General features: G+C 43.0%; 1 protein-coding gene across 1 annotated transcript; it reads right to left on the bottom strand.

The window, feature by feature from the left end:
• Positions 1–1,336: 1,336 nt before the first annotated feature.
• On the bottom strand, positions 1,337–8,856 carry HIF1AN (hypoxia inducible factor 1, alpha subunit inhibitor; the record flags this gene model as incomplete). Its single annotated transcript, XM_010157767.1, has 7 exons — positions 1,337–1,929; positions 3,128–3,238; positions 3,473–3,536; positions 3,937–4,043; positions 4,534–4,679; positions 6,483–6,631; positions 8,606–8,856. Coding segments are annotated over 7 exons (873 nt in total), but the record flags the coding sequence as incomplete, so codon positions are not given.
• Positions 8,857–9,526: the final 670 nt, after the last annotated feature.

Here is a 9,526-nt window from a genome sequence, read left to right as displayed (position 1 = left end):
GAGTCAGCAACTTAGCCTTCTTCCCCACGTGCCCAGAGGCTGAGCGCTGATAAGTATCCAGCTGAGTGACCTTCGTCTGGATCTAACCACAGCTCTGGAGAGTCTGCAACAAGTAACATGGCAGCCAGACTACTCAGTGACACAGACATTTCTTAAATAAGGTCCCTGCAGCTGCCAATTACACTTCATTTGTTCTGACCTGCAAAGCAGCTAGAAAACTAGCCTGCAGGACCTCCTGTTCGAGAAGCCTTTCACCTTTGTGCAAGACAACCTCACAGCAAGTGGTGCGTGAGCTGTCCCAGCAAAAGATGGGGCCTGAGGCCAAAGACAGAGCGCTTCTTGAGCAGCATGTTCTCAACACATTTATTAAAATCCCACATCAGAACAAGCCCCAAAAAACAATGGAAAGTCTCAAGAGAAAGTCCCCCACTATTCTCTGGGATAAGATACATGGGCTATGAAACAGTTTCTCTCACCTGTAGCTCTTGAGACCCATTACAACCGCATCAAATATAAGAGACCTTTGCACCACCCCCCAACCAGGGACAGCAGTGCAGCACACCGCAAGGAATAAAAAGCCAGCCTCCATGAGTCTCAGATTTTTGCATGGAAAAGGAGGAAAGCAAAATGATTTTGAGAGTGATTTCTGAAGACTCTTAACCGGAGGCTTGTCTGCTATGCCCTGGTCTTGTCACTTCCTGGCAATCCATGTCATGTCCCGGAACACGGAACACGAAAAGGATCAAGATAAACTTAACCACATTTAAACACAAAGCCCTGACCTCTTTCACATGACTGTACAAGGGAGGGAACCACACACTGGCATGGATTTAACTGATGGACAGGAGCCACACATCACACAAACATGCGCACCTGTGCGCAGCCACACACACTTGAGTTCTTGCAGTTTCAGTAAAAAGGGCACTTTCCCATGTTAGTCTGAGGAGCCAGCACTCCTGATGAGGAGAAGGGAGGCTCCGTACCTATCCAACACTGCATTTTGACAGTCTAGCTCGGCACCCCTGGGGAATTTCCTTTAAAAATGTGGCTTAATCATTCAAAACTTGGAGCGCGCCCTGGCATTTACGCATCTCCCTTCATAACGCTACATGGCCTTTTAACCACACTGCAGCTTCAGAAGAGCAGGAGACAAGCCTTCACACCCCAGAGAAAGCTGTCATAAAGGAGGTTCATCTAGACTCCAACAGATGTTATGTGGAGAGCATAGGATTTGGTGCTCACACTAGATGAATTCACACTGATCTCTACCCTGTATTAAGTCCAAAGCATAGACATCTTGAGTTGAAGAAATTGAATCATTTCTCACGTTGCTCATCACACACAGGCCATCTCACATGTTCGTTTCTGTTATACAAAAAGCTGCCAGAGTAGAGCAGACAGGTCCTCTAACAACAGAGGACTGTGAAACCTATCACTTCCCATCTTACATCCACTGCAGGCACCAACACATAAGCCCAGCCACGAGGCCTAAACCCCATGAGGCTGGGGAACAATATCACTCCTTGTTCTCCTCCAAGCTCCTCTTCAAATGCCTGAAAATCCTGAAGCAACACATCCACGTGCCAGAAGCCATGCTCCTTGTTGTGGCAAATAGGGGAGAAGGAATAAAAACAAATTAGTGAGCATGAATCCAGCTTCCAGTAAGTGCAGACTCTTTCTTGGTAGGTTCGGTTAGATGAGAGTGGAGGATGAATGGGGTACTAACAGTTTTGCAGTTCCAGTAGCCCCATTTATTGTAGTGGGGCAGGAATGGGCCAGGAAACCCATCAGTCTGTTAAGTGCTGCGTGCAATACTAGCGCTCAGTATCTTCCATTGCTTGTGAACAAAGCAGCTCCAACATCAGTCACCCGGGCAGCCAGGCATTAGTCATACCGTCCCTTAATCATCATATTCAACAAGGGACCCACCTGTTCAAAGCAAAAACAGATGGTTAGCTGGGACACTCACACAGAAATGGCAGCTGCAGAGTCTGCTCCCCTCTGCACAAGACCACCTAACGAGCTGGGCGGCCCAGGGCAAAGGATCTCAGCACACAAACTGAGCTTAAGGCACACTGAATCAGTTTCAAAGTATTTTGTAGATAAAACGCTGGGGCACCCCTTCACACACATCCTCAAATACCCTCCCAAAATTGCAAGGTTCACTGCCAACACCCAACTTGAGTGGTCACCAAAACATTGTGTTCATAGCATTTGAAACTTTTTCACTTCCACCCTAAATTTGTGATTTCTCAGTAGATGTTATCAAAAGGAGCCAATAGTCATCAGGGGCTGCTTTTTACAGGGCAGAGAAGGAACATTCACACTCACTGAGTCCACTCTGGTCCTTGGGGTCACCTGGAAGGAAGGCTAGGACTGCCGATTTTGATAAGGTTTTGTTTTCAGTCGAGACCACTCCCCATTTCTCAGGACTGCCTGACCACTGAGGGAAGTTCAGCATGCTGTGGCAGTAAGATAATCTCAGGGGAGACGCATGATCTCACAAGAGTGTGCTAAAGAGAAGTTCTTGTGCAGTGGTAAGGGTTACAGACCATGAAAACATTTCTATTCACATCCAGTACTTCCACTTTCAGATCATCAGGAGATCTTCAAAACATACTCTTAGTAAGTCAATCTGCTTTTTGAAATCCCAGTTGGTTAAAATTGCAAAGAATTCAGAAATGACTGAGACATGCATTAAGGGGGAAGCACATGACTTAACAGAAAATATTTCTATTATTAGTAGATTTGGATTCAACAGGTAAAACAGGTTTGGGTTGGTTTGGGTTTAATATTGGGTACTGTTGCTGCACAGAAGGCGAAGGAGAGTTTGGGAGTAACACTTCCCTGGCAGTGCCCAAGGCCAAAGTACACCTTCCCCCACATACAAGAACAACTACTCCACTGTTTGTAGCAGTCCTCTCCAGAATTGTAATTTAAAGAGCTTGCCTTTTTGTAGCCAAAGGACCTTCTGAAGACAGCAGGAAGAACCATTCACAGCAACAGAGCAACCCTGCTTTCTCCTACCCTCACTGTGACACCTGCAGAGCCAAATATTTGGCATCTCGAGTTTTGCATTAAGCCATTACAATTTCAACAGCAGTGACTATACAGTTCTTTTTTGTACCTCTTGTGGATTTCCTAAGGCTTCTCCCAACATCTTCTCAATGTTCCTCATTATCGCCACTTTCTGATGAGCCTTTAACGGATATTCAATTCTCTTTGGGATTGGGGCACCCTAAAATAGCAAAAATAATTCACTGCATACTTCCTGAGTTGGCAGATTATTCCACCTTCTCCCAGCCACGCAGTTCTTCACACACCACTCGAAACAGAGAAGGTAGCTTTCAGCTTTAAAACAAAGGATTTGGTGCAATGAAGTTCTCATGTTGACAACACGTGCTAATACACGTCTACCTAAAAAAAGTCTTCTGGGATCGAGCTATCCAAGCTGCGCAGGAAGGTGACTTACCTTGTACCAGAAGTTCACAGTGATGGTAATCCCCCCATTCAGGAGAGACTCAATGTGGTGCCACCTGGATGGAAAACACACAAAAAAAAGAGAATAAACTATTGCTGTAGCTACTAGTGAAATACCATGGATGGATGAGTTCCAACTGCACTAGATAAGCCTTGCCCTATACCTCCCATCATCAAGACTTCACAACTTCTAGAAAGCTCTCCTTATTTAAATACAGATCCTTTTCCCCCACATGTTAATGGAGTACTCTCACAACAACACAGTGTCAGGGAGAACTACCATTCCCATCCAACAGATAGGAAGTAGAAGCAGATTGTCCCAAGATATCACAGCAAATATCATACTTGCTGGAGAAGTCAGGACAAAATTCTCTTAAAGCCAACCCAACACTTTAAGCAGAAGATCTTTTAAACCTCTGTTTGCCAGCCACTGGGCAGTCCCACCATCCTTCTTACCAGTACATCGGTATGTATAGCACATCGCCTGGACCCACCACCGTCTCATAGCCCACCACACTCTGGAAGTTCGGAAACTTCTCATAGTCAGGATTGTCAAAGTCCACCTAATGGAAGAAAACATTAATAAATTGAGAATAACTTCCTGCAATGACAGTCCTCATTATTGGCTCTCAGTATCAAATCCTCCTGATCTTCCCTATTTGGCTTTTACATTCCTATTTATGTCAACTCCATTGTGAGGTCCTGCAGTACCCCCAACGTACCACCAACTCAGGCAGTTGTCAGACAGTCCTGCAATTTGCCTCTGAGCAAATCTGTGTGTGATCAGTGAAACAGAACAGAGAAGGCAGCAACTACAGCCCAGCTGTGCTATCAATAAGATGTTTACAGCCCTAGAACTTGCAAGTCAGGACCAGACACAAAGAGGAACACCACCAGTCCTTCCATCTATTCACAATGTATTTACCAGTTAACAGATCTGAACACAGGTTTTGCAAAAGCTCAGCTTCAATTCCAGTGCAGCTTCCTCCCACCCAGCATCTTCACAAGTGCCCTTCTTTGGTTCAGAGCAGAGAACAGATCTGCTACTCTCACCTGGCTCTGTCTGTCACATGGATGGTGCACAGGATAAGGGTAGAGGCATTCAAACTGATCAGGAGGGAACAGGATACACCTCTTGTAACCCTTAATCTGAGCAAAGAAGTTCTGCTGCTCATCATAATGAGCTGGTGTCACATGCCCTACACAGAGAGGAAAGATCATAATCAAAACACTCTTGCATACAGGTGTGAAAGACAACAGCGAGTTATATTCCTGGCTAAAGACAGTAAATACACTCCCACATATTCAAAAGACTAAACAAGGAAAATGACCGCAGGAACGTTATAAACTATCGTTGAGTAGTTGCTATCCCACTTAATTTGCATTCTAAATCCGTATTCAGCAACTTATGTTCTACAGGATTAGGATTTCCAGCTTGCTTCCATGAACAGCAGATGGTGAATGTTGATGGGAAGCTTTTTCATAAAACACTGTTTAGAAGACAAGTTGTGGAATGGACTTTGAGAAATGATTCTTCTAGAGAAAAGGAGTCTAACAGTCTGATTTTGAAAAAAAGTCCTAGAAGTTTTGCAAGAAAACAAGTCAACAAATCTCTTTATCACTGGGGCTCCCAACAGCACCTCCTCAGTCTGATTAAGAGTTATGAACCTTGACTATTGCCACTAGATCTTAATTTCAATCAAATATTTAAATACAGTGGGTCTTCTTGTACCAGTTACAACTACGTTTGTCCAGCTGTTTGTGAATTTAGATATTACTCTTTTAGCTTGCTTTTTATATGTATTTTCACTACGGAGAAAATGAAGATAAGTTAACCTCATAACTTCATTAAATAGATCAATCTCATGCTGCTGTAAAGACATTCCTTTTTCTAGCCCACAACGGTTCAAGACCATTCCTTGGCTCTTGCGCGTAACCTGTTGACAACAGGATTTTAGTGTTCGTATTATGACCTGTAGGGAAGTGTTGGTGCAGTGCTTCCTATGAAGTTCTCTTCTCTCAGTTAGTAAAACAAGTGGCGAACTGCTGCAAGTTGAGTACGACTTGTTGCAAAGGGTAAAAAACATCTGCTGTCAGAACTGAACTGCTATGAATTGCCAAGTAATTATAACTGGACAATTGTAATTGGATGAGACAGCCACACTGAAGTGGCCATCCCACTTCACAAAACTGTGTACGTTCCTTGCCCAGTTGTTGCGATTACTTTCTACTTTCTAGTAGAATGCTCTCCTTTGCAACATTAAGTGGCCATCCCACTTCACAAAACTGTGTACGTTCCTTGCCCAGTTGTTGCGATTACTTTCTAGTAGAATGCTCTCCTCTGCAACATTGTAGTAGTATGTCTGTCTCCTAAGGCACCTGCCTATGAGTCAGCCTCCACATGGATTTGGAATTCCACTCTATCCAGATATTTTTAGGATTTATCCATTTTCAAATTCTGCAGTGACCTCTAACCTGCCAAGAAGAAATTCAGCTCTTAATTGAAAGAGAGTGCCTCCCCACAGCGTACTAGCTCAAACATGAACAAACGCTGCACAGAATAATCAACATCTCCTCCTGGGTAAACATGCTAAGAAAAGCCCAGAAGACTAACTTTGCTCAAACCCTTTTGCATTTTACATCTGCAGACTCTGAGCATTTTTAATCTACAGCATCTGAGGCATTCAAACAATAAACAGGTCTCAGAATATGATTAGCAATTACTGAAAACACAGCCCTACCAGCATCACAGAGCCTTCCCATGAGCAGATTACATCCAGGCATTCACAGTACAGCCCTGGGGAAACACAGGCTATTCCTTTGGTTGTTTCCTCTCTATAGCCCAAGTTAAGTTGTGACAACAGTCCCCTCCCAATAAAATGTTTTAAATGGCCAGCTCTGAAGGAATACTTAGAAATTAGTGGAAAATCCATTTGAAAGCCCTTCTGGAAGCAAAATACAGATTTTCTCCCGTTCTCCTCCAGTCAGAGGAAACTGTTTACCTTCCATGCCAATAAGAAGCAAGTTAGAAGTCAGTTGACCCCAACCACGTTTCCCTTGCTGCTTGTTAATCCAATTCCAGTTGAAACCAAGGAAATCCACCACAATCTTCCTTCCAACTGTGTCATTCAGAGTTTGCTGCAGATAAAGCCTGTATTTTCCCCAGACAAGCAGAAATCAGGTATTAAGTTTTGTTCATGAACTTAAAGACATATCTCTACATCTCTTCAGAAAGATTTCAGAAACAAAGATACATAACTCCTAGAGATTCTGTTCTATCACCACACACCATAAACAACTGAGTAAGGAAACAGTTTCAAAAAGTCCCCAAAACTTTGCTGAAAGATTTCCTGATACAGAAGGGAAGAGAACTCAGTTCTGCTTGAACAATCACAAGGGGGGAAAAAAGAAAAAAGAATTTAGAGCAAGAAAAACTGCTTCACAGTACATGAGGAGGAAACTGTAAACAGACTGCTCACTATCACATATCAAACACACTCATGAATAATCCCCAGATAAATGCCACCACTGTCTCATTTGTGATAAGAGTTATCTCTTCCAGAGTTGTGTGAGATGAAAAAGAGGGCTCAGGAAACCCAGCACATTTCAGTATCAAGTTTCTTTAAAGCTAAGCTTACATTTAGACACAGAGAATCAGAGGAACCAAACATCTGTATTAACAATGGCAGTACTACAGATTGTCTGCAATACTGGAAGAAAAATGCATTTTTAAGCTCAATGACTACCTTCTCTCTTGGAAGAAGCACACCCAGAGCTGGGAAAGAAAAGAAAGACACAGATTTGCTTCCAATTAAGACACAATTAATCATCCATAAGTCCTTTTAGAGGGCTGGTGACTGATAAAATTAACTGAAGGTTTAAGTTGCCAACAGTCATATTCCGTATAAGCATGACGCTCCTCTCAGTAACTTACAGCTCTCTTAATGGTGTAGGCCATCACCACCAAGAAATACACTGCACATATGCAACCTTTTCTCATCTTCTGAAAGAGGGTTAGGATCAGCTAACTTAGTATTCTGTAAAAAAGGCTGAGTGCTATAGCCTGGACTTTTTAATCAGATAACTAAGCTCCTCTACCAATACCATGATCTGCCAAATGAAAGTGAAGCTTAAGGCTTTCTCTAACCAAACCCTGCCTCAGACAGGGAAGGAGAAAAAGTCTCTGCAGACAATGTAAACAGTTTGATTAACTAATGGTACAACTTCTTTTTACTAGATAATAAGGCTGCTGTCAAGTAGCAGCCCTGCAGGAAAAGCAGGGCTACAAAATCTTGAACAGTTTGAAAGGTTTTAATCATCAACACTCACTGAAGAGAAACTTATCTGTGCTGGTTTTAGTCAGGACAGAGTTAATTTTCTTCACAGTAGCTGGTATGAGGCTATGTTTTGGATTTCCCCTGAGAATAGTACTGGTGGGGTGTTTTTTAGCTGGTGCTAAGGAGCGTTTGCACCAATTCAATGAGTTTTTCAGCTTCTGATACTGCACCTGTGTTCTCAACTTTCTCACTACAAGCAGTGTTGGGGGACACACCATTCAGACAGCTAACCCAAACTGACCAAAGGAGTATTTCATTCCATAGCACGTCATGCTCAGTACATACACCAGCGGGTATGTACTGAGCATGTACACCGGCGGCGGGGCTATAGCTTGCTTGTTTGTCAGTGAGTTGGTGGGTTGGTTGGCTTTCTTGGTTGTGCTGTCACTCACGGGGCTCACTTGGACTCTGCTGTGATCACTCTCATGCTCCAGCGATTAGGCTCTGTGGCTCTGACTCTCGCTACTCAGGACCTGGTTGTGTATCAGTCATTAGGTGGTGAGTAACTGTATTGTATTTTTTATTTTCTATAATTTTAATTGCTTATTATTACAGCATTGTTAATATTACTAGCATTAATAATTTAATATAAAATTAATATTATAGTAAACTGTTCTTATCTCAGTTCACGAGCTTCCTTGTCTTTTCCTTTGATTCTCCTCCTGCACTGGAGATGGGGGCAGGTGAGTGAGTGGCTGCACGGTACTTCATTGCTGGCCGAGGTTAAGCCACAATGTTACCTCATCCGTTGACCTGCAGAAATGGAGAAACCTCCACACATCACTTACCTCTCAGCACTCCCTTTTTGTTGTATTTCTTTGAGTCTGTCCACAAATTCAGCAAACTTCATCTCTTCCCTGCTTGACTTGGGTTTGAAGTTCTTAAAATTGGCCATCTTCTTCTCATCATAGTACAAAAACTTGTGTGTGCTGGCACTATACACTGAGAAGTCCCCATTGCCAATGTTTTCCTGGAGGTAGTCCAGGTCCCATTTCAGAGCAGGATAAACCAGATTTGTATCTGTCAGCACCACTGGCTCCTGGAGAGAAACAGGAAGTTTATTGATTCAAGGACCTCTTGAACTTAAGAACGATCACGTTCACTACTGTAACCACACAAACCCTCTTTGAAAATAGGGAATTGGTAAAGGCATTTAGAGTAATCAGATACCTCGGTCTAGGGAGAAAAACAAACAAAACATGATAGGAAGTTTTAAGAAAGTGATGGCCTGCTCCGACAGCAAGCTCCTAGTAATCTGTCCCACTGCTATCTACTTAGCTCATCTTTAACGCATGAGATTAGACAAACAGTAACTGGGAACAGTTTTAGGCCTACTTGGTCCTGCCAAGTAGCAAGGAGACAGTAGATTCTGTCTGTTCACTTCCAGACTCAGCAATGAAGGGGTAGATAATGGCAGAAAGCTCTCTCTGAATCCAGAAACAGGCAACACTCATCTCTTTTCTCAGAGGATTGCAGATAACCTTCAGCCATCAAAAAAAAAGAGATTACCACATCTCTTCTACACCAAAAAGAGAACCACTACAAAATTAAGACAAAGAACATCACCTATTTCCTCACCTCTAAATAATAAGCAACCTGAACAAGAATGACAGCTGCTGTGTTTCCAAGCTGTGCACACATAACTTTCCTTCTTGGAGGCTTTCTTAAAACAAACAAACAAAACCCTACCAATCTTCACAAAGCTAAAC

Source organism: Eurypyga helias, unplaced genomic scaffold (assembly GCF_000690775.1).
Source record: "Eurypyga helias isolate BGI_N326 unplaced genomic scaffold, ASM69077v1 scaffold19690, whole genome shotgun sequence".
Taxonomy (NCBI): Eukaryota; Metazoa; Chordata; class Aves; order Eurypygiformes; family Eurypygidae; genus Eurypyga; species Eurypyga helias.
Note: the sequence above shows the minus strand (reverse complement) of the source record. Positions and strands in the feature narration are given on the sequence as shown.